General features: G+C 46.7%; 1 protein-coding gene across 3 annotated transcripts in view; it reads left to right on the top strand.

Annotated features, from left to right (window-relative positions):
• The window catches only part of abcc4 (ATP binding cassette subfamily C member 4 (PEL blood group)), a 742,685-nt gene that overhangs the window by 380,659 nt on the left and 336,518 nt on the right, over window positions 1–25,508 (top strand). For all 3 annotated transcript variants that reach the window (XM_072476237.1, XM_072476236.1, XM_072476238.1), the window contains one exon: window positions 19,889–19,926. In XM_072476237.1, coding sequence (XP_072332338.1) covers window positions 19,889–19,926 — 38 coding nt within the window. The remainder of the gene's footprint in view (window positions 1–19,888; window positions 19,927–25,508) is intronic.

Below are 25,508 nucleotides of genomic sequence, written 5' to 3'. Positions count from 1 at the left end.
CCCTAATGGCGCAGTTCCCTCTCCCCTTCCCTGTCCCCCTCCCCACCGGCGCCCACATTTCTTCGTGTCCCCCCCTCTGGGGGTGGGGGAGAAAGATCTCTCCCGTCCAACATTTTTACAGATAAACCCTCCCCCCCTCCCCCCTTTACAATTCCTTGCCACCACCTCGCTACTTCTTTCCAAACATCCAGTCCTCAAATCTAGTCCAACTTCTCTTCTTGAATAAATGCCCACGCCTCCTCCGCCGTCTCGAAGTAGTGGTGTTTGCCCTGGTGCGTAACCCACAGTCTTGCCGGCTGCAACATTCCAAATTTCGCTTTTTTCCTGTGGAGCACCGCCTTGGCCCGATTGAAACTCGCCCTCCTTCTCGCCACCTCTGCACTCCAATCTTGATACACGCGGATCACCGCGTTCTCCCACCTGCTACTCCGTGTCTTCTTAGCCCATCTCAGGACCATCTCTCTGTCTTTGTAGCGGTGGAACCTCACCACTATTGCTGTATTTCCCCTGCCTTCGGTCTTCTCACGAGGACCCGGTATGCTCCCTCCACTTCCAGGGGGCCCGTCTGGGCCTCAGCTCCCATTAAAGTATGGAGCACCGTACTCACATACGCCCCAACATCCGTTCCCTCTGACCCTTCGGGAAGACCCAAAATCCTTAAATTCTTCCTCCTCAAGCTATTTTCCAGGGCTTCCAGCCTTTCTATGCACCTCTTATGTAGTGCCTCGTGCGTCTCCGTCTTCACCACCAAGCCCTGTATCTCGTCTTCATTCTCGGCTGCCTTTGCCTTCACTCCACGGAGCTCCGTCTCCTGGGTCTTTTGCGTCTCCTTCAATCCCTCAATCGCCAGCAACATCGGCGCCAGCACCTCCTTCTTGAGCTCCTCCACACATCGCCGGAGGAACTCCTGCTGTTCCGGGCCCCATACCATCTGGGCTCCCTCAGCCGCCATCTTGCTTCTCCCTTCTCTTCTCTGCCGCTGCTCCAGAGGATCCTCCGCAATCTGGCCACTACTATCGCTTCTTTCCATCCACACCCGGGGGGACTCCTTCCTTTATCGCCTCACACTGAGTTTGGCTGTGAAAAACTTCCGTTGGGGCTGCCGATAAGAGCCCAAAAGTCCGTTAAAACGGGAGGTGCCGAAACGTGCGACTCAGCTGGTCATCGCCGCAACCGGAAGTCCGACTTCTCCCAGATCTAATGATGCTTCCAGCCTCCGTTTCCTGTCCTCCCCTGCAACTGGCATGTCCAGTCCATTGAAGTAACGTTAATCCCCAAGTCCCTGCGGGCGGCTCAGAGGTGTACAGCCTCCAGTAGAAGGCCTTGAATCTTTCGTTGACCTTTTCCGGCTCCGGTACTAGTTTGCATCTGCTGTCTCTAATCTAGGCTATTTCCCGCTTGTCTGCCTGCTTTTTTAGCTGGTGAGCCAGCAAGCGGCCTACCTTTTCTCTGTGTTTGTACAGAGTCCCTCGTGCCTGGCTGAGAGCAGGTCACGGTCCATTTGCAGCTTCGTCCTCTCCACCAGGAGCTCTACGGCTGGGGCCTTGGAGTATCGCCGGTCTACCTCCAGTATGGAGTCGACTAGCTGTTGCCTAGCCACCTCTCTCCCCTATCTCTTCATGCTTTGTAAGCAATAATTTCACCCCTGATCACAGCCTGCAACGCCTCACTCCCAGAACATGAATTGCGAGACCTCCCCATTCCGGTTATTAGTAATATACTTGTCTCCAGCCTGTGATATTTTCTCGCAGAAGGCCTTATTGGCCAGGAGGGCCATGTCAAACCTGCATGGGGCCTTTGGGCACATCCCATCTCCAACCCGATATCCATGTAATGTGGAGCGTGGTTGGAGATCACGATCGCAGAGTATTCTGCTCTTCCAAGCCCTGGAAGAACCAATTTTCCCCACTGCATAGAAGTCAATCCGCATGTATATGACATGTACCTGGGAGAAGAACTACTTCTCACCTGGTGGGTGAACCGCCATGGGTCCACTACCTCATCTGCTCCATGAATGTGCCGAGTTCTTTCACCATGTTAGAGGTCTTCCCTGTTTTGGGGTTCAATGTCTGTCCGTGGGTCCTGTACACAGTTAAAATCCCCCCCTCATGATCACTCGATGCATGTCGACGTTGGGGATTTCTGCCATGGTCTTTTTTATAAACTCCGTGCTGTTCCAGTTGGGTACACGTTCACCAGGGCACCGCTGACCATTGCGTACCGTCCTCTGGGTCCGTAACCATCCTCGTTACAGTAAACATCGTCCTCGTTTTAACAGTATAGCTACCCCCATGGCCCTTGTCCCGTAACAGGAATGGTAGGTTTCTCCCACCCAGCCCTTCCTTACCTGTAGTCAGTCCTTCTCCTTCAGGTGTGTCTCTTGGAGAAAGACTATGTCATCTTTCTTATTTTTCAGGTGGGCGAAGACTCTGAATCTTTTCACTGGGCCGTTAAGTCCCCTGACGTCCCAGGTAACTATCCTGGTGGGAGGGTGGGGGTCCTGCGGGATCACTGACTTACATCGTGATGCGCCCCTGCCATCCAGGGTTTCCCTTTCTTAGGGGGCCATCCAAAATGGTCACCATTCTCACCATGAGGCCGGGCCCCTGAGCTCCGAGGTTTCTCTTTGTCCAGGGTCCACTCAACATGGCCGCCAACTGTCTGTACGCCATAGAACAATACAGCGCAGTACAGGCCCTTCGGCCCACGATGTTGCACCGAAACAAAAGCCATCTAACCTACACTATGCCATTATCATCCATATGTTTATCCAATAAACTTTTAAATGCCCTCAATGTTGGCGAGTTCACTACTGTAGCAGGTAGGGCATTCCACGGCCTCACTACTCTTTGCGTAAAGAACCTACCTCTGACCTCTGTCCTATATCTATTACCCCTCAGTTTAAAGTTATGTCCCCTCGTGCCAGCCATATCCATCCGCGGGAGAAGGCTCTCACTGTCCACCCTATCTAACCCCCTGATCATTTTGTATGCCTCTATTAAGTCTCCTCTTAACCTTCTTTTCTCCAACGAAAACAACCTCAAGTCCATCAGCCTTTCCTCATAAGATTTTCCCTCCATACCAGGCAACATCCTGGTAAATCTCCTCTGCACCCGCTCCAAAGCCTCCACATCCTTCCTATAATGCGGTGACCAGAACTGTACGCAATACTCCAAATGCGGCCGTACCAGAGTTCTGTACAGCTGCAACATGACCTCCTCACTCCGGAACTCAATCCCTCTACCAATAAAGGCCAACACTCCATAGGGCTTCTTCACAACCCTATCAACCTGGGTGGCAACTTTCAGGGATCTATGTACATGGACACCTAGATCCCTCTGCTCATCCACACTTTCAAGAACTTTACCATTAGCCAAATATTCCGCATTCCTGTTATTCCTTCCAAAGTGAATCACCTCACACTTCTCTACATTAAACTCCATTTGCCACCTCTCAGCCCAGCTCTGCAGCTTATCTATATCCCTCTGTAACCTGCTACATCCTTCCACACTATCGACAACACCACCAACTTTAGTATCGTCTGCAAAGTTGAATAGCAATGTTCCAAGAAGTAGTCACTCAGTCTGCTTTTGGCTTCCCCACTGTAGAGGTGGCCACACTATAAGAAGCAATACAGATACTGAATTGAAAGAAATATATACAAATCACTGCTTCACCTGGAAGGTGAGGGGGGAAGAGGAAAAGGGTAGATATTATATCTCTTGTATTTGCATGGAAAGGTACCATGAAAAGGAACAGGCTGTTGGTGGTGATTGAGGAGTGGACGATCATGGAGGGAATGGGAAGGGAGGGGAAGATGTGATTGGTGGTGACATCATGCTAGTAGTGCTAGAAATGTTGGAAAATGATGAATTAAATACAGAGGCTGGTGGGGTGGAATCCTATTGTTACTTGGGGGGGGGTGGGGAAGGGGTGAGAGCAGAAGTGTGGGAGATGTTGTGGACACAGTCGACGGTCCTGTCAACCATGGTGGTTCTGGCGTGTTCTTCGGTTGAGGAAACAAAAGAAGATATCTCCAAAAAGCTGTTGTGGAAGGATGCATCATCGGAATAGAGGCCACGATATATTTTGATCATTGAATCTTGACTAAAATGCACTGCAATTTAATAAGTTTATCGGTGGAAAAAGTTCAGTTAAATTCAGCATTGATTAGCTTCAAGGTTGGGTTGGAGAAACTGGAGTTGTTTACTTTGGAGCAAAAAAGATCGCGGGACCGCATGGTAGGTTATTGCATAAGGTTAAATCTCATGGGATCCAGGGAGAGGTAGCCCATTGGATACAAACAGCTTTCCTAAAACTAGAGGGCACAGGTTTAAGGTGAGAGGGGAGAGATACAAAAGGGTCCAGAGGGGAAATTTTATCACAGGGTGGTGAGTGTCTGGAACAAGCTGCCAGAGGCAGTAATTAGGCGGGTACAATTTTGCCTTTTAAAAAGCATTGAGACAATTATATGGGTAAGATGAGTACAGAGGGATATGGGCCAAATGCGGACAATTGGTACTAGCTTAGTGGTAAAAACCGGGCAGCATGGACAAGTTGGGCTGAAGGGCCTGTTTCCATCCTGTAAACCTCTAAGACTTTAATAAAGCAGGGAAATGTGATTGATTGGATTGCACTACAGAGAGCCAGCACAGACTTGATGGGTCAAGCAGCCTCTTTCTTGGCTGTTTTGGCACGATCCAATTGTCACGCTGCACCTGAAGTCAGCTCGCCGTGGCACAGCGTGGCAGCTACAAGCCGGAGACCTCGCTACCCGTTTTGATGTAAATCCCGCCCATTGTGGCGCGGATGACTTTTTGGCAAATCTGCACATAGAAGCCAGACAGCTAATCTCACTTCAATGTGCAGATTCCCAAGGTACCTGAGGTGTTAGGATTCATTCCCTTCACGTCGGAGACCTAGGGCGAGCGCTGTTCAGCACAGGTCTCCACCAATGGGGACCAGATGGAACGGCACTCGTGGGGGTCTCCCAAGGGATCAGAGGCCCCTAGCTGCATGCCCTTCGGGCAAGGTGGTTCCCTTGCACTGCTGGTGCCACCTGGGCATCCTACCAGTGACACCTGGGTTCTAGCCTACCACTGCAAAGATGCCCAGGTTGGCACTGCAAGCTGGCATGCCACTGCCAGGTTTGCACTGCCAAGGTGCCAAGCTGGCATTTTTGCCTGAGTGCAATTGGGCTGGTTGCCCTGCGCGGGTGTTTGAAATGAAAAATGAAATGAAAATCGCTTATTGTCACAAGTAGGCTTCAAATGAAGTTACTGTGAAAAGCCCCTAGTCGCCACATTCCAGCGCCTGTTCGGGGAGGCTGTTACGGGAATTGAACCGTGCTGCTGGCCTGCCTTGGTCTGCTTTCAAAGCCAGCGATTTAGCCCTGTGCTAAACAGCCCCTTTGTGTGCAGTTCTGGTCACCTCACTATAGGAAGGATGTGGAAGCATTGGAAAGGGTGCAGATGAGATTTACCAGGATGCTGCCTGGTTTGCATAATAGGTCTTATGAGGAAAGGTTGAGGGAGCTCGGGCTTTTCTCTTTGGAGTGGAGGAGGATGAGAGGCGACTTAATAGAGGTTTATAAGATAATGAGGGGGGTAGATAGAGTGGACATTCAGAGACTATTTCCTCGGGTGGATGTAGCTGTTTAAAGGGGGCATAACTATAAGATTCAGGGTGGGCGATATAGGAGGGATGTCCGAGTAGGTTCTTTACTCAGAGAGTGGTTAGGGTGTGAACAAAGAACAAAGAAAAGTACAGCACAGGAACAGGCCCTTCGGCCCTCCAATCCCATGCCGACCATGCTGCCCGACTAAACTACAATCTTCTACACTTCTGGGGCCGTATCCCTCTATTCCCATCCTATTCATGTATTTGTCAAGATGCCCCTTAAATGTCATTATCCTCCCTGCTTCCACCACCACCTCCGGTAGCGAGTTCCAGGCACCCACTACCCTCTGTGTAAAAAACTTGCCTCGTACATCTACTCTAAACCTTGCCCCTCGCACCTTAAACCTATGCCCCTTGTAATTGACCCCTCTACCCTGGGGAAAAGCCTCTGACTATCCACTCTGTCTATGCCCCTTATACTTTTGTAGACCTCTATCAGGTCGCCCCTCAACCTCCGTCGTTCCAGTGAGAACAAACCGAGTTTATTCAACCGTTCCTCACAGCTAATGCCCTCCATACCAGGCAACATTCTGGTAAATCTCTTCTGCACCCTCTCTAAAGCCTCCACATCCTTCTGGTAGTGTGGCAACCAGAATTGAACACTATACTCCAAGTGTGGCCTGACTAAGGTTCTATACAGCTGCAACATGACTTGCCAATTCTTATACTCAATGCCCCGGCCAATGGAGGCAAGCATGCCGTATGCCTTCTTAACTACCTTCTCCACCTGTGTTGCCCCTTTCAGTGACCTGTACACCTAGATCTCTCTGACTTTCAATGCTCTTGAGGGTTCTACCATTCACTGCATATTCCCTACTTGCATTAGACCTTCCAAAATGCATTACCTCACATTTGTCCGGACTAAACTCCATCTGCCATCTCTCCGCCCAAGTCTCCAAACAATCTAAATCCTGCTGTATCCTCTGACAGTCCTCATCGCGATCCGCTATTCCAACAACCTTTTTGTCGTCTGCAAACTTACTAATCAGACCAGTTACATTTTCCTCCAAATCATTTATATATACTACAAACAGCAAAGGTCCCAGCACTGATCCCTGCGGAACACCACTAGTCACAGCCCCCCAATTTGAAAAGCATCCTTCCATTGCTACTCTCTGCCTTCTATGACCTAGCCAGTTCTGTATCCACCTTGCCAGCTCACCCCTGATTACATAGAACATACAGTGCAGAAGGAGGCCATTCGGCCCATCGAGTCTGCACCGACCCACATTAATCCCTCACCTCCACCCTATCCCCGCAACCCAATAACCCCTCCCAACCCTTATGGACACTACGGGCAATTTTTAGCATGGCCAATCCACCTAACCTGCACGTCTTTGGACTGTGGGAGGAAACCGGAGCACCCGGAGGAAACCCACGCAGACACGGGGAGAACGTGCAGACTCCGCACAGACAGTGACCCAGCGGGGAATCGAACCTGGGACCCTGGCGCTGTGAAGCCACAGTGCTATCCACTTGTGCTACCGTGCTGCCCCAAAATATCGCTTGACCAACAGAAAACCTTGCAAAGGGCTCGTCCGGGATCCCGTGTGACTTCACCTTTTGCACTAGTCTACCATGAGGGACCTTGTCAAAGGCCTTACTGAAGTCCATAAAGACAACATCCACTGCCCTCCCTGCATCAATCATCTTTGTGACCTCTTCGAAAAACTCTATCAAGTTAGTGAGACATGACCTCCCCTTCACAAAACCATGCTGCCTCACTAATACGTCCATTTGCTTCCAAATGGGAGTAGATCCTGTCTCGAAGAATTCTCTCCAGTAATTTCCTTACCACTGACGTAAGGCTCACCGGCCTGTAGTTTCCTGGATTATCCTTGCTACCCTTCTTAAACCAAGGAACAACATTGGCTATTCTCCAGTCCTCCGGGACATCACCTGAAGACAGTGAGCATCCAAAGATTTGTGTCAAGGCCTCAGCAATTTCCTCTCTAGCCTCCTTCAGTATTCTGGGGTAGATCCCATCAGGCCCTGGGGACTAATCTACCTTAATATTTTTCAAGATGCCCAACACTTCGTCTTTTTGGATCTCGATGTGACCCAGGCTATCTACATACCCTTCTCCAGACTCAACATCTACCAATTCCTTCTCTTTGGTGAATACTGATGCAAAGTATTCATTTAGTACCTCGCCCACACATAGATTCCCTTGCCTATCCTTCAGTGGGCCAACCCTTTCCCTGGCTACCCTCTTGGTTTTTATGTACGTGTAAAAAGCCTTGGGATTTTCCTTAACCTTATTTGCCAATGACTTTTTGTGACCCCTTCTAGCCCTCCTGACTCCTTGCTTTAGTTCCTTCCTGCTTTCCTTATATTCCACACAGGCTTTGTCTGTTCCCAGCCTTTTAGCCCTGACAAATGCCTCCTTTTTCTTTTTGATGAGGCCCACAATATCTCTCGTTATCCAAGGTTCCCGAAAATTGCCATATTTATCCTTCCTCACAGGAACATGCCGGTCCTGAATTCCTTTCAACTGACACTTGAAAGCCTCCCACATGTCAGATATGTCAGATATTGATTTACCCTCAAACATCCACCCCCAATCTAGGTTCTTCAGTTCCCGCCTAATATTGTTATAATGAGCCTTCCCCCAATTTAGCACATTCACCGTAGGACCACTCTTATCCTTGTCCACCAGCACTTTAAAACTTACTGAATTGTGGTCACTGTTCCCGAAATGCTCCCCGACTGAAACTTCTACCAACTGGCCGGGCTCATTCCCCAATACCAGGTCCAGTACAGCCCCTTCATTAGTTGGACTGTCTACATATTGTTTTAAGAAGCCCTCCTGGATGCTCCTTACAAACTCTGCCCTGTCTAAGCCCCTGGCACTAAGTGAGTCCCAGTCAATATTGGGGAAGTTGAAGTCTCCCATCACAACAACCCTGTTGTTTTTACTCTTTTCCAAAATCAGTCTACCTATCTGCTCCTCTATCTCCCGCTGGCTGTTGGGAGGCCTGTAGTAAACCTCCAACATTGTGACTGCACCCTTCTTATTCCTGATCTCTACCCATATAGCCTCACTGCCCTCTGAGGTGTCCTCCCGTAGTACAGCTGTGATATTCTCCCTAACCAGTAACGCAACTCCGCCACCCCTTCATCCCGCCTGAAACATCTAAATCCTGGAACGTTTAGCTGCCAATCCTGCCCTTCCCTCAACCAGGTCTCTGTAATGGCAACAACATCACAGTTTCAAGTACTAATCCAAGCTCTAAGTTCATCTGCCTTACCCTTAATACTTCTTGCATTAAAACATATGCACTTCAGGCCACCAGACCCGCTGTGTTCAGCAACTTCACCCTGTCTGCTCTGCCTCAGAGCCATACTGGCCCTATTCCCTAGTTCTCCCTCAATACTCTCCCCTTCTGACCTATTGCTCCCGTGCCCACCCTCCTGCCATACTAGTTTAAACGCTCCCGTGTGACACTAGCAAACCTCGCGGCCAGTTTATGACTCTCCAGTTTAGATGCAACCCGTCCTTATATAGGCCACACCTGCCCCGGTAGAGCTCCCAGTGGTCCAGATAACGGAAACCCTCTCTCCTACACCAGCTGTTTAGCCACGTGTTTAGCTGCTCTATCTTCCTATTTCTAGCCTCACTGGCACGTGGCACAGGGAGTAATCCCGAGATTACAACCCTAGAGGGCCTGTCTTTTAACTTTCTGCCTAGCTCCCTGAACTCCTGCTGCAGGACCTCATGCCCCTTCCTGCCTATGTCGTTAGTACCAATATGTACAACAACCTCTGCCTGTTTGCCCTCCCCCTTCAGGATGCCCTCTACCCGTTTGGAGACATCCTGGACCCTGGCACCAGGGAGGCAAAATACCATCCTGGAGCCTCTTTCATGTCCACATAAGCACCTATCTGTGCCCCTGACTATAGAGTCCCCTATGACTATTACTCTTCTGCCCTGTGACCCTCCCTTCTGAACATCAGAGCCAGCCGTGGTGCCGCTGCTCTGCCTGCTGCTGCTTTCCCCTGATAGGCTATCCCCCTCGACAGTATCCAAAGGGGTATACCTGTTCGAGAGGGGGACAACCACAGGGGATTCCTGCACTGACTGCCTGCCCTTTCTGGTGGTCAGCCATTTCTCTGCCTGCACCTTGGGTGTGACCACATTTATATAACTGCGATCTATGACGCTTTCCGCCACCTGCATGCTCCTAAGTGCATCCAACTGCCGCTCCAACCGAACCATGCGGTCTGTGAGGAGCTCCAGTTGGGTGCATTTTCTGCAGATGAAGCCATCCGGGACGCTGGAAGCCTCCCGGACCTGCCACATCTCACAGTCAGAGCACTGCACCCCTCTAATTGACATTGCGTCAATTAATTAGTAAATTAAATTTAAACGTTTTTTTAAAAAAGTTACTGTTAACTATATGTTACCTCGCACTAGATTTCTACTATCAATGTGAAAGCTAAATATAGTACTCTCCGATCTCTGGCTTAGATACCCCTCTAAATTATAATCAAGTAATTATGTTTAATTAGTTTACCAGTGCTTAATTTTTTTAATTTTGTGTAGATTCCCAACCAGCCAATCAGGTCACAGCTTTTCTGTTATGTCACTTCAGTTCCCCCCCCCCCCTCCCCCTTTAAACACAATTTGAAAAGGCAATAAAAGTAAAAATGAGTAAAAATCACTTACTTACCTTCTGAGGGTCTCAGATGCTCTCAGGTTCTCTCCCTGCTGATTAAAAGTTACAGGCCAGAAGAAAGAGAGAGAACAAAACAGTAGGGACAAAGCACCTTCTCCCACTCTGCACCGAATTACCTCACTGCACCAAATTACCAACTTCCAAATTCCCACTCTGAATGTGTCTCACTCAGGCTGTGTCTCTTGACTGCCTGCTGTGATAGTGGAGTCGGATACTTGAGGCACTTTCAAGTGTTATTGGATAGGCACATGGAGCACACCAGAATGACAGGGTGTGGGACAGCTTGATCTTGGTTTCAGCCAATGCTCAGCACAACATTGAGTGCCGAAGGGCCTGTTCTGTGCTGTACTGTTCTAAATCTATGTCTATGTCACATCCCGTGGGACCATTTGGCCCTGTCCAATTGTGTGGCCAAGGAAAGTGACTTGGGCTTTTCCAAATTCACTTTTGGCTAGATTTACCACCAAACCCACCTCCTGAAGTCGATCGAATAACTCCATCAGATGTTTTAAATGTTCGTTCCATGTCTGGCTGAAAATTACCAGATCGTCGATGTATACCGCACAATTGGATAATACTGAAACAACTTTGTTAGTTAACCATTAAAATGTGGCTGGCGCGTTTTTCATTCTAAATGGCATAACTTTGTATTGGTATATACCATCTGGAGTCACAAAAGCTGAAATCTCCTTCGCCCTGTCGGATAAAGGTACCTTTAAGTAAATCCAATTTTGGGAATAAAAACTGATTGTCCCACTTTCTCAATGCAATCCTCCAAACATGGGATAGGATAAGAGTCCATTCTTGTAACTGCATTAACCTTTCTATAGTCCACACACAACCGTTGGGTACCGTTCGGTTTTGGTACCATCAGGATGGGTGAGCTCCATTGACTGCAACCCACTTCAATTATGCCATTTTTAAGCATCCTCTCAATCTCTTTGTTAACCTGTGCCAATTTTAAAGGGTTAAGTCTGTATGGATGTTGTTTTATTGGAACAGCATCTCCCACATCTACATCATGTATAGCCATTTTAGTACTTCCCAATTTATCTCCACAAACTTGCCCATGTGATATCAATAACTCTTTCAGGCCAGTTCGTTTTTCTCCTGGAAGGTAATTCAACAATTTATCCCAATTTTTAAGAACATCCTCGTTTTCCAATTTAATTTGAGGTATGTCAAATTCCAAGTCATCTGGGTTTGGTTCATCGCTTTTGAGTTATAATCATTAAAACCTCCTCCCTTTTCGATCCTTCCCTTTCAAAGTACCATTTTAGCATATTCACATGACACACTCGGTGCGTTTTCCTTCTATCTGGCGTTCTTACCACATAATTCACTTCACTTAATTTCCTTTCAATCTGATTCGGTCCACAAAACCTTGCTTTTAAAGGTTCACCTACCACTGGTAACAACACTAAAACTTTATCTCCACTGGCAAAAGTACGATTTCTTGTGCGCGACCCGTTTCATCACATGTTGTGCAACTTTTAAATGTTGTCTAGCCAATTCACCTGCTCTATTTAATCCTTCCCTAAAATTTGACACATAATCCAATAATGTAATTTCCGATTTCTCACTCACCAATTTTTCCTTAATCAATTTAATTGTCCTCTTACCTCATGACCAAAAATTAGTTCAAAAGGACTGAATTTGGTTGACTCATTAGGTACATCCCTAATTGCAAACAGTACAAACGGAATTCCTTTATCCCAATCCTCTGGATAATCCTGACAATCAGCCTTCAACATTGTCTTTAATGTCTGATGCCACCTTTCTAATGCTCCCTGCAATTCTGGATGGTACGCAGTTGATTTAAATTGTTTTATTCCTAAGCTACCCATAACTTCTTTGAATAACCTTGACGTAAAATTTGATCCTTGATCCGATTTTATTTCTGTCGGTAGTCCATATCTAGGAAAGAATTTAAGTAACTCCTCCACAATCTTTTTTGCTGTAATATTACGTACTGGAATGGCCTTTGGAAACCTAGTAGACACATCCATTATGGTCAAAAGATATTGATTCCCTCTTTTCGTTTTAGCAAGCGGTCCTACGCAATCAATTTAGACCCTTGTAAAAGGTTCCTCAAATGCTGGCATGGGTATTACGGGTGCTGGTTTTATCACTGCTTGAGGTTTCCTTATCACTTGGCATGTGTGACATGATCAACAAAATTTAACTGCATCTTTATGTAGTCTAGGCCAATAAATATGTTTTTGTATTTTAGCTTGAGTTTTCCTTCCTCCCAAATGACCTCCCATTGGTACCTCATGTGCAATGCAACACCTCCTTTCTATGCCCTATCGGCAAAGCTACTTGATGAACTTCTGCCCACTTTTCTTCCGCCGGCATACGTAAAGGTCTCCATTTTCTCATCAAGACATCATTTTTACGGTAATAACACTCCGGTATACACTCAGATTCCTCTTCCGTGTTTGCTTTCTGATACATCTGTTTTATTTTTATATCTTTCTGTTGTAACTCCGCCAATTTTCCTGAACTAAAAATATCCGCCTCATCCTCCACCTGTTCTTGGTCCTTTTCAACCATCTGATCAAAAGTCGTTTCTGATAATTGCACTTCAACTTCATCTTCACTCTTTGATTTCTCCTCTTGTCTTAACCTGTGACTTTGTGACCTTGTTAGTACACAATCCGGAAAAATCCCAGGATATTCGTCCTTCAACCCTTTAGTTGTCTGATTTTCCACTGGATTATCAACTACACTAGGCATCACTCCCATCTGCGATCCAGCTCTATCATTACCCAAGATAAACTGCATTCATGGACAACATAGTTTATCTATTTCTCCTACTACCACTTCACCACTCTTCACTGGACTTCCAACCCTACCTTCTATAATGGAACACTCCTCTTCTCACCCTGAATTCCACATATTACCACCTTTTCTGGCAACATTCTTCCCAAACTACATAACTCCTCATCTGTTACCATCAAAGATTGACTAGCTCCCGTATCTCTTAAAATTGTGACTTCTTTACCTGCTCCTCCTGATACACATGAATAAACCTTACCCACACAAGTAAATTTTTTAAAGAGATCTGGCACCTTCTTATCAATCACCTCTTGATCAGGCTGTACAATCTTTTGCATCTCCTTCGCTTCACTTGGTCTTTCCTTTAGCACTTCATCAAACCCACTGTCTTATCCTGTTTTACCACATCAGCCTTCTCAGTGCTTTTCTTAACCACCAACACTGTGACTTTACATGGTCCAATTTATTACAGTGAAAACATTTGAAACCTTTCATTTATTTTCCACCCTCCTGGATTTCCTTTTTAATCAGAGGTACACTCTCCTTATTATCTTCCATCATATCTCCTTTACCTTTACCACTTGAGTATTTCTCATGTCCCTGGTTTCTAACTCTCACAGGCTGAAACTGATGTCGGAAACCAAACTTTGATTTATGAACTAATTCATAATCATCTGCCATTTCTGCTGCTAACCTCGCAGTTTTAACCCTCTGCTTTGGGCTATGGAGAGAGAGAGCGGGTAAATAGTGTTGAAATCAGCCATGATTGAATGGTGGAGTGGACTCGATGGGCCGAATGGCCTTACTTCCGCTCCCATGTCTTATGGTCTTATGGTCTCTGCTCTTCCACATGAGTTCTCACTATATCAGGAACTGAATTTTTAAACTCCTCCAAAAGTATAATTTCTCTGAGAGCTTCATACGTTTGGTCTATTTTCAAAGCCCTTATCCACCTCTCAAAATTACTCGGTTTGATCCTTTCAAACTCCATATATGTTTGACCAAATTCTTTCCTTACATTTCTAAACCTTTGTCTGTAGGCTTCAGGCACTAGTTCATATGCACCTCAGATGGATTTTTTTACCTCCTGATATATCCCAGATACCTCCTCCGGTAGTGATGCAAACACTTCACTAGCCCTACCTACCAGCTTTGTTTGAATAAGTAATACCCAGATGTCCTGTGGCCCTTTCATTTGTTTTACCACCTTCTCAAATGAAATGAAAAAGGTTTCTACCTCTTTCTCATCAAACCTTGGCACTGCGTGGACATATTTAAATAGATCCCCACCACGCCTTCGACTTTGACGCTCTTTCTCATGATCCTCAACACGTTTCCCTTTACGCCTGCCAATTTTAACTGGTCATTTTTAACTCATGGTCATTTTCCGTAGTTCAAACTCTCTCTCTCTCTTTCTATTTCCCTGAACTGTATCTCCCTTACTCTTTCTTTTTGTTCTGCTGGGGCAATTCTTCCTGGTTTCCTTTCTTCTCTCTTTTTCTTTTTCCGGTCTATCTCTTTCGTATTCAAGGTGATTTAATTCTTTCTCTTTTCCATTTGTTTAATTTGTAACTGAACTTTTGCCATTTCCAATGAGTCAAAAACTGTATCTCAGGCAATTTTAAATGCTTAGCCACCGCCATAATTACCTCATCTTTTCGCACCTTGGCAGATAATGTTACTTGCAATGTATTTGCCAAATCTAACAGTCTGTTTTTAGTCTCTGTCCCTAAGGTACTGCGTGTGACCGTCTCCACCCCCAAAAACTTCAGAGCCTCTGAAAGAGCCATTGTCCACAACACACTCTCTACTTAAACTGAAATACCACACCTGAAAAGCCACCACAATATGCTCACCCCTCACTGTCTTTACGTTCACTAAGCCAATCCAATAGATGGACTTTTATTCCGGTCGAGCCCCCAATTTGTTATGGACCAGGGTTTAGAGAACCCCAAAGTGTATCAAGGAGTTCACCTGACCCACAACTTTGAATAGATTGTGGTATGGGAAGTACACGGTCCACTCTACAGGAATGGAGCAGCAGAAATTTGAAAGTAATTTTTAAAGCAAAACAATGTTTATTCTATGAACTCAGTTACCCTTTTTAAAGCATACAGTGAACATCTTAGCAACCGTCAATTCAAATACCCTCCCCAAAGAATACAACATTCTAAGTAATACTTAAACTTTCCTTTAAACATCCATAAGACAACAAAAACCTTTTAGCAGAAGCACATCAGGTTTAAATTCTCTACTGAAAGCAGGCATCACTCTGAATTCACCAAATGATCTAGAGATAGTCTTTGTTTTGCAGAGAGATCGAAATTACACCTTTGGCTGGCTTCAGCTCCAACAGCGGGTGCAGAGGAGTTTTACCAGGATGTTGCCTGGTATGGAGGGAAAATCTTATGAGGAAAGGCTGATGGACTTGAGGTTGTTTTCGTTGGAGAGAAGAAGGTTAAGAGGAGACTTAATAGAGGCATACAAACTGATCAGGGGGTTGGATAGGGTGGACAGTGAGAGCCTTCTCCCGCGGATGGAAATGGCTGGCACGAGGGGACATAGCTTTAAACTGAGGGGTAATAGATATAGGACAGAGGTCAGAGGTAGGTTCTTTACGCAAAGAGTAGTGAGGCCGTGGAATGCCCTACCTGCTACAGTAGTGAACTCGCCAACATTGAGGGCATTTAAAAGTTTATTGGATAAACATATGGATGATAGGTTAGATGGCTTTTGTTTCGGTGCAACATCGTGGGCTGAAGGGCCTGTACTGCGCTGTATCGTTCTATGTTCTATGTAATACTAAAACGAAACCAAAAAAACACACACACCCAAGCTTTTCCTCAAAGCCAAACTAAAAGCTGACACACAGCCCAGCTCCACCCACACTCTGACATCACTGCAATAACTTGAGCAGACAAACATTTCTTAAAGTGACATTCACTATTCGATAAACACCCATTTCTTAAAGGTACTCTCACATGAGATTAAGAATATAATTCTTTGAATAATAATTTGACTTTCCACTAGATTGCAGACTTTCATTCTGACATCAAGAGGATCTTAATCTGTAGTCGCTGTTGCTTGAGCTGAAGCAAATAAAGTTATGAAAGACTAAATAGACAAAATTGAGGAACTATTTTTATCTTTTTTATGAACGGGAGTGGATTATTCCACTCCTGGAAGCTATTATGTCACTTAACTGAATCATGGCTTATGTGTTTCCAACGAGTCGCATTCTGTTTGTGTTCCATTGAGAGTTTCTTTTTTTTTTAAATTAGAGTACCCAATCATTTTTTCCAATTAAGGGGCAATTTAGCATGGCCAATCCACCTAGTTTGCACATTTTTGGGTTGTGGGGGCGAAACCCACGCAAACACGGGGAGAATGTGCGTACTCCACACGGACAGTGACCCAGAGCCAGGATCGAACCTGGGACCTCGGCGCCGTGAGGCCGCAGTGCTAACCCACTGCACCACCGTGCTGCCCCTCCATTGAGAGTTTCTTAACACAACATAATTCAGTTCAGTTAGGGCGCTCGAGAGTTACAAGTTAGCTAGGAAGGACCTAAAGAGAGAGCTAAGAAGAGCCAGGAGGGGACATGAGAAGTCTTTGGCAGGTAGGATCAAGGGTAACCCTAAAGGTTTCTGTAGATATGTCAGGAGTAAACGAATGACTAGGGTAAGCGTAGGGCCAGTCAAGGACAGTAGTTGGAAGTTGTGCTTGGGGTCCGAGGAGATAGGAGAGGTGCTAAATGAATATTTTTCATCAGTATTCACACAGGAAAAAGACAATATTGTCGAGGAGAATACTGAGATTCAGGCTACTAGACTAGAAGGGCTTGAGGTTCATAAGGAGGAGGTGTTAGCAATTCTGGAAAGTGTGAAAATAGATTAGTCCCCTGGGCCGGATGGGATTTATCCTAGGATTCTCTGGGAAGCTAGGGAGGAGTTTGCTGAGCCTTTGGCTTTAATCTTTAAGTCATCTTTGTCTACAGGAATAGTGCCAGAAGACTGGAGGATAGCAAATGTAGTCCCCTTGTTCAAGAAGGGGAGTAGAGACAAACCCCGGTAACTACAGACCAGTGAGCCTTACTTCTGTTGTGGGCAAAATCCTGGAAAGGTTTATAAGAGATAGGATGTATAATCATCTGGAAAGGAATAATTTGATTAGAGATAGTCAACACGGTTTTGTGAAGGTAGAACGTGCCTCACAAACCTTATTGAGTTCTTTGAGAAGGTGACCAAACAGGTGGATGAGGGTAAAGCAGTTGATGTGGTGTATATGGATTTCAGTAAAGCGTTTGATAAGGTTCCCCACGGTAGGCTACTGCAGAAAATACAGAGACAGGGATTCAGGGTGATTTATCAGTTTGGATCAGAAATTGGCTAGCTGGAAGAAGACAAAGGGTGGTGGTTGATGGGAAATGTTCAGCCTAGAGTCCAGTTACTAGTGGTGTACCACAAGGATCTGTTTTGGGGCCACTGGTGTTTGTCATTTTTATAAATGACCTGGAGGAGGGCGTAGAAGGATGGGTGAGTAAATTTGCAGATGACACTAAAGTCGGTGGAGTTGTGGACAGGGCGGACGGATGTTACAAGTTACAGAAGGACATAGATAAGCTGCAGCGCTGGGCTGAGAGGTGGCAAATGGAGTTTAATGCAGAAAAGTGTGAGGTGATTCATTTTGGAAGGAATAACAGGAAGACAGAGTACTGGGCTAATGGTAAGATTCTTGGCAGTGTGAATGAGCAGAGCGATCTCGGTGTCCATGTACATAGATCCCTGAAAGTTGCCACCCAGGTTGAGAGGGTTGTTAAGAAGGTGTACGGTGTGTTCGCTTTTATTGATAGAGGGATTGCGTTTAGGAGCCATGAGGTCATGTTGCAGCTGTACAAAACTCTGGTGCGGCCGCATTTGGAGTATTGCATGCAATCCTGGTCACCGCATTATAGGAAGGATGTGGAAGCATTGGAAAGGGTGCAGAGGAGATTTACCAGAATGTTGCCTGGTATGGAGGGAAGATCTTATGAGGAAAGTCTGAGGGACTTGAGGCTGTTTTCGTTAGAGAGAAGAAGGTTAAGAGGTGACTTAATTGAGGCATACAAGATGATCAGAGGATTGGATAGGGTGGACAGTGAGATCCTTTTTCCTCGGATGGTGATGTCTAGCACAAGGGGACATAGCTTTAAATTGAGGGGAGATAGATATAAGACGGATGTCAGAGGTAGGTTCTTTACTCAGAGAGTAGTAAGAGCGTGGAATGTCCTGCCTGCAACAGTAGTGGACTCGCCAAACACTAAGGGCATTCAAATGGTCATTGGATAGACATATGGACGATAAGCGAATAGTGTAGATGGGCTTTAGAGTGGTTTCACAGGTTGGCGTAACATCGAAGACCGAAGGGCCTGTACTGTGCTGTTATGTTCCATGTTCTAATGTTTTAATGTAGTCTAAAAGGTCAGCAAAAAACTTATAGCTACCCTTCGGTACACAGAGGGTGATGATGTGATGATTTCTCAAAGCTTTCATTATATCCCTTGCCAAACGTTCAGTTCTGTCCATGATTAAACAATGAGGAATATATACTCTCTCCAGATCATTTTGAGTAATGTTTAGGCATGCAAAACAGATAGAGGTCATAGCCTCAAGGAAATCAAGGTCACGCAGTCAGCCGCCGCCATGCCGCTATTGCACTTTGTCCCCGAGTTCAGGTCCCAACACTCCCGGGCCGCATGCGCACTGATGAGCGGACACGCATGTGCAGTGTGCCCTTTATTTTTTTAGCTGGTCACGGTCGTCATTTTCAAAGTCGTTCACAGCCGGCATTGTTAAAAGCCAGCTGCTGCGGCTGTTGCGCGTGAATGTCCGCAATCAGGAACGCTGCGATGGACGGCTCCACTCTCCTCCCGACACCCGCCTGCGACCCACCCGCGGGTCACGACCCCCACTTTGAAAATACCTGCTCTACGGTATTAACAACTTCACTTTTGGTTATCTTGTACCTTTGTCTAACTGTTCAATTTGCCCTAATACAAACAACTGTCGCTGTCATGTTTTAAAATGGATAAAAACTATGGGCTGGTATAGAGATAGATCACTTGTATTGTGCAAGATCGCTGTTCTCAGCATTCATTATTGGAAATCAAGTTTAAGCAAATGAGCTTTTTTTATAGATCATAGAATTTACAGTGCAGAAGGAGCCCGCCCAGCCCACCGGGTCTGCACCAGCCCTTGGAAAGAGCACCCCACCCCACACCTCCATCCCATCCCAGCAACCCCACCCAACCTTTTTGCTTTGTTTTTTTGGACACTGAGGGCAATTTAGCATGGCCAATCCACCTAACCTCAAGTCCCGAAAGACGTGTTGTTAGGTGAATTGGACATTCTGAATTCTGTGTACTTGAATAGGCGCTGGAATGTGGCGACTAGGGGCTTTTCACAGTAACTTCATTGCAGTGTTAATGTAAGCCTACTTGTGACAATAAAGAGCATTATTATTATCAACCTGCACATCTTTGGACTGTGGGAGGAAACCGGAGCACCCGGAATAAACCCACGCAGACACGGGGAGAACGTGCAGACTCCGTACAGACAGTGACCCAAGCCGGGAATCGAACCTGGGACCCTGGAGATGTGAAGCAACTGTGCTAACCACTGTGTTACCGTGCTGCCCACGGTAAATTTGGTTAAATCTAATAATTTACCTGTTCAACGCTGATCTCTAAGTTTCCTTTTTCTTTGCTGCAGGTATCTTACGTACTTCAGGATTGGTGGCTGTCTTACTGGTAAGACTGGTTCTTTTCAGATTTTGTAGTCTGTTTTGAATTGAGGTGATCCTGAATAGTATCTGGCAGGTTGTTCATAACTTTGTCTCTACTTTTGAGTGCCTTTTCAAAGTTTGTGAAACCAAAAATTAGGTAAAATGAAAGGTTCACACAATGAAAGGATATCCTTCCATTGTGTGAACCTTTCATTTTACCTAACTTTTAACATATATTTTCTGTCTTTCCACAAGTTTATTCGCCCTCTGTTGTGTACTTTATGTTGACTTTATCAACATCTTTTAGCACAGACAGCTGTAGATTATGTTACCTGTCGAATTACAAACTTCTCTCAATACTAATATGCGTCTGTTCTTCCAAATCACATTATTACCTTCTCCAAGGGCAGCCTTTGTCCAGTTGTGGCTGTCATTGTTTATTTAGTCTTTGTCAAAGATGTCGATCTGACCAGTCCAGACCCACAAAATGTTCTTTTGATACATCATGCTGTGGGTGGTCAATCATTGGTGTACAAATGGTGCAGGACTGATGAATATTGCAGCAACTGGAAGAACAAAATGGTGGTTTCAGAAACAAGACTTGTGGGCCGGGATCTCTGAGCCTGAAGAATCCTGGAGAATCGGAGACGACGAATGGGCCGAGACGCGATTCTCCAGCAACCGGAGAATTGCCGCCAGCCATGCGCGGCCGACGCAGTGCTGGTCGGGGGCCGATGAAAGAAGTCCCCGCGGCGATTCTCCGCAGTCGACCGGCCGAGTTCCCGTTGCCGTGGTTCTAACATGGTTCCACCCGGCGGGAGCTCTGACCTGCGGCTGTGGTGGCCGACCTGGTTTGGGGGGGGGGATCAGACTCCGGAGAGGGCCTCCATGGCGGTCAGGCCCGGGACCAGGGGGGGGGGCCTACCTTCTTCCACACATGGCCGGCTGTGTGGCTCCGCCATGTTGTGCGGCGCCAGCGCGGAAGCGGCCGTCACGCGCATGCGTGGACCTGCGGCTGTGCGCAGACCCACAGCGGGCAGTGCAGGGCTGCGTACAGCAGCTGGAGCAGCACAGAGCACTCCAGCGCCGTACTGGCCCCCTGCGAGCAACAGAAACGCTGGGCCAAGAGGCCCGTTGACGCCGACGTGAAACACTCCGGTGTTTACGCCGGCGTCAACGCTTAGCTGCGTTTTCAGAGAATCCCGGCCATGATGTATGCAGCATGTGTGTTGGGATATACTCGGGAGAATAGATTGTTATGTGTTGTGGCTTTCAAGCAGAGGCATACTACACTTAAGGACACTGCCACATATGTAAGGAACGAAGATTTTTGGCAAATATATTCCAGAAGCTGGTCACCCCAAAAGTGAAAAGTGACAGTTAAACTTAGTGATAGGATACCCTTCTGCAAATAGTATCAAACGTTCAACATCCACCTGAAAGAGTAGACATGTTTAATGTTCCATTTGAACGTAGCTCAGGGACTCCCGGTGGCAGCCGTGGCGTGAGTGGTCGCTCATTTGGGAGCTCCAGCTCGAAGTAGAATTTTCCTGGTTCTTTTGGCCAGATTTGGGAGGTGTTTTGCAGCTGGAATAATAATAATCTTTATTAGTGTCATAAGTAGGCTTACATTAACACTGCAATGAAGTTACTGTGCAAATCCCCTAGTCACCACACTCCGGCACCTGTTCGGGTACACGGAGGGAGAATTCAGAATGTCCAATTCACCTAACAAGCATGTCTTTCGGGACTTGTGGGAGGAAACCGGAGCACCTGGAGGAAACCCACGGAGAAACGGGGAGAACATACAGACTCCACACAGACAGTGACCCAAGCCGGGAATCAAACCTTAGAACCCTGATGCTGTGAAGCAACAGTGTCAACCACTGTGCTACCATGACGCCCACAGTGTTTAAGCATAAAGGACTAAGAATTCTCCTTCGGTAGGGCATGTCTGGGGCCTATCAAACGAGGGGTGCAACAAGTAAGAGGCAACAGTCAAACCAGGGGATCTCGCACTCTGACAGAGGGAAAGATGGCGGAGAGCTCTGTGGCGTCATTGTCTGCACAGTGGTCCATGGGACAGTTGGTGAAGTTCCTGACAGCTACGTTTGAGCAGCAGAGGAAGGAGGCCTCTGAGGACCTGGCCACAGTGGCCGGGCACATCTGGGCAGCCTTTGAGAGAGTGGAGCAAAGGCTGAAGGCGCAGCATGTTTCGCTCCAGAAGATGGAGGGGTCTGTGGCTGACCACGAGGATCGGTTTGTCTCATTGGAGGCGGAAATCGTGTTGGTGGCAGGAGGGCCAGAAGAAGTTTTTTTTTTTTGATTTACAGTACCCAATTCAATTTTTTTCCAATTAAGGGGCAATTTAGCATGGCCAATCCACCTACCCTGCACATCTTTGGGTTGTGGGGGTGAGACCCATGCCAACAAGGGGTGAATGTGCAAACTCCACACGGACAGTGACTCGGGCCGGGATCAAACCCGGGTCCTCAGCGCCTTGATACAGTAGTGTTAACTACTGTGCCACCCTACTGTCCCTGAGCCAGAAAAAGCTAAGAGAAAAGATGGACGACTTGGAGAAGCGCTCCAGAAGGCAGAATCTCTGGATTGTGGTCTGCCTGAGGGGATAGAACATAGAACAATACAGCGCAGTACAGGCCCTTCGGCCCACGATGTTGCACCGAAACAAAAGCCATCTAACCTACACTATGCCATTATCATCCATATGTTTATCCAATAAACTTTTAAATGCCCTCAATGTTGGCGAGTTCACTACTGTAGCAGGTAGGGTATTCCACGGCCTCACTACTCTTTGCGTAAAGAACCTACCTCTGACCTCTGTCTTATATCTATTACCCCTCAGTTTAAAGTTATGTCCCCTCGTGCCAGCCATTTCCATCCGCGGGAGAAGGCTCTCACTGTCCACCCTATCCAACCCCCTGATCATTTTGTATGCCTCTATTAAGTCTCCTCTTAACCTTCTTCTCTCCAACGAAAACAACCTCAAGTCCATCAGCCTTTCCTCATAAGATTTTCCCTCCATACCAGGCAACATCCTGGTAAATCTCCTCTTCTCCTCTGCACCCGCTCCAAAGCCTCCACGTCCTTCCTATAATGCGGTGACCAGAACTGTACGCAATACTCCAAATGCGGCCGTACCAGAGTTCTGTACAGCTGCAACATGACCTCCCGACTCCGGAACTCACTCCCTCTACCAATAAAGGCCAACACTCCATAGGCCTTCTTCACAACCCTATCAACCTGGGTGGCAACTTTCAGGGATCTATGTACATGGACACCTAGATCCCTCTGCTCATCCACACTTTCAAGAACTTTACCATTCGCCAAATATTCCGCATTCCTGTTATTCCTTCCAAAGTGAATCACCTCACACTTCTCTACATTAAACTCCATTTGCCACCTCTCAGCCCAGCTCTGCAGCTTATCTATATCCCTCTGTAACCTGCTACATCCTTCCACACTATCGACAACACCACCGACTTTAGTATCGGCTGCAAATTTACTCACCCACCCTTCTGCGCCTTCCTCTAGGTCATTGATAAAAATGACAAACAGCAACGGCCCCAGAACAGATCCTTGTGGTACTCCACTTGTGACTGTACTCCATTCTGAACATTTCCCATCAACCACCACCCTCTGTCTTCTTTCAGCTAGCCAATTTCTGATCCACATCTCTAAATCACCCTCAATCCCCAGCCTCCGTATTTTTTGCAATAGCCTACCGTGGGGAACCTTACCAAACGCTTTACTTAAATCCATATACACCACATCAACTGCTCTACCCTCATCTACCTGTTCAGTCACCTTCTCAAAGAACTCAATAAGGTTTGTGAGGCATGACCTGCCCTTCGCAAAGCCATGCTGACTATCCCTGATCATATTATTCCTATCTAGATGATTATAAATCTTGTCTCTTATAATCCCCTCCAAGACTTTACCCACTACAGACGTGAGGCTCACCGGTCTATAGTTGCCGGGGTTGTCTCTGCTCCCCTTTTTGAACAAAGGGACCACATTTGCTGTCCTCCAGTCCTCTGGCATTGTTCCTGTAGCCAATGATGACATAAAAATCAAAGCCAAAGGTCCAGCAATCTCTTCCCTGGCCTCCCAGAGAATCCTAGGATAAATCCCATCAGGTCCCGGGGACGTATCTATTTTCAGCCTGTCCAGAATTGCCAACACCTCTTCCCTACGTACCTCAATGCCATCTATTCTATTAGCCTGGGGCTCAGCATTCTCCTCCACAACATTATCTTTTTCCTGAGTGAATACTGACGAAAAATATTCATTTAGTATCTCGCCTATCTCTTCAGACTCCACACACAATTTCCCAACCCTGTCCTTGACTGGTCCTATTCTTTCCCTAGTCATTCGCTTATTCCTGACATACCTATAGAAAGCTTTTGGGTTTTCCTTGATCCTTCCTGCCAAATACTTCTCATGTCCCCTCCTTGCTCGTCTTAGCTCTCTCTTTAGATCCTTCCTCGCTACCTTGTAACTATCCATCGTCCCAACTGAAACTTCACACCTCATCTTCACATAGGCCTCCTTCTTCCTCTTAACAAGAGATTCCACTTTCTTGGTAAACCACGGTTCCCTCGCTCGACGCCTTCCTCCCTGCCTGACCGGTACATACTTATCAAGAACACGCAGTAGCTGATCCTTGAACAAGCCCCACTTATCCAGTGTGCCCAACCCTTGCAGTCTACTTCTCCACCTTATCCCCCCCCCAAGTCACGTCTAATGGCATCATAATTGCCCTTCCCCCAGCTATAACTCTTGCCCTGCGGTGTATACTTATCCCTTTCCATCATTAACGTAAACGTCACCGAATTGTGGTCACTGTCCCCAAAGTGCTCTCCTACCTCCAAATCCAACACCTGGCCTGGTTCATTACCCAAAACCAAATCCAACGTGGCCTCGCCTCTTGTTGGCCTGTCAACATATTGTTTCAGGAAACCCTCCTGCACACACTGTACAAAAAACGACCCATCTATTGTACTCGAACTATATATTTTCCAGTCAATATTTGGAAAGTTAAAGTCTCCCATAATAACTACCCTGTTACTTTCGCTCTTATCCAGAATCATCTTCGCCATCCTTTCCTCTACATCCCTAGAACTATTAGGAGGCCTATAAAAAACTCCCAACAGGGTGACCTCTCCTTTCCTGTTTCTAACTTCAGCCCATACTACCTCGGAAGAAGAGTCCCCATCTAGCATCCTCTCCGCCACCGTAATACTGCTCTTGACTAGCAGCGCCACACCTCCCCCTCTTTTGCCTCCTTCCCTGAGCTTTACTAAAACACCTAAACCCCGGAACCTGCAACATCCATTCCTGTCCCTGCTCTATCCATGTCTCCGAAATGGCCACAACATCGAAGTCCCATGTACCAACCCATGCTGCCAGTTCCCCTACCTTGTTTCGTATACTCCTGGCATTGAAGTAGACACACTTCAAACCACCTACCTGAACACTGGCCCCCTCCTGCGACGTCAAATCTGTGCTCCTGACCTCTATTCTCTCATTCTCCCTTACCCTAAAACTGCAATCCAGGTTCCCATGCCCCTGCTGCATTAGTTT

The sequence above is a fragment of the Scyliorhinus torazame genome, chromosome 15 (genome assembly GCF_047496885.1).
Source record: "Scyliorhinus torazame isolate Kashiwa2021f chromosome 15, sScyTor2.1, whole genome shotgun sequence".
Classification (NCBI taxonomy): Eukaryota; Metazoa; Chordata; class Chondrichthyes; order Carcharhiniformes; family Scyliorhinidae; genus Scyliorhinus; species Scyliorhinus torazame.
The sequence above is the reverse complement of the archived record's forward strand: the minus strand, read 5'-3'. Positions and strand labels throughout refer to the sequence as shown.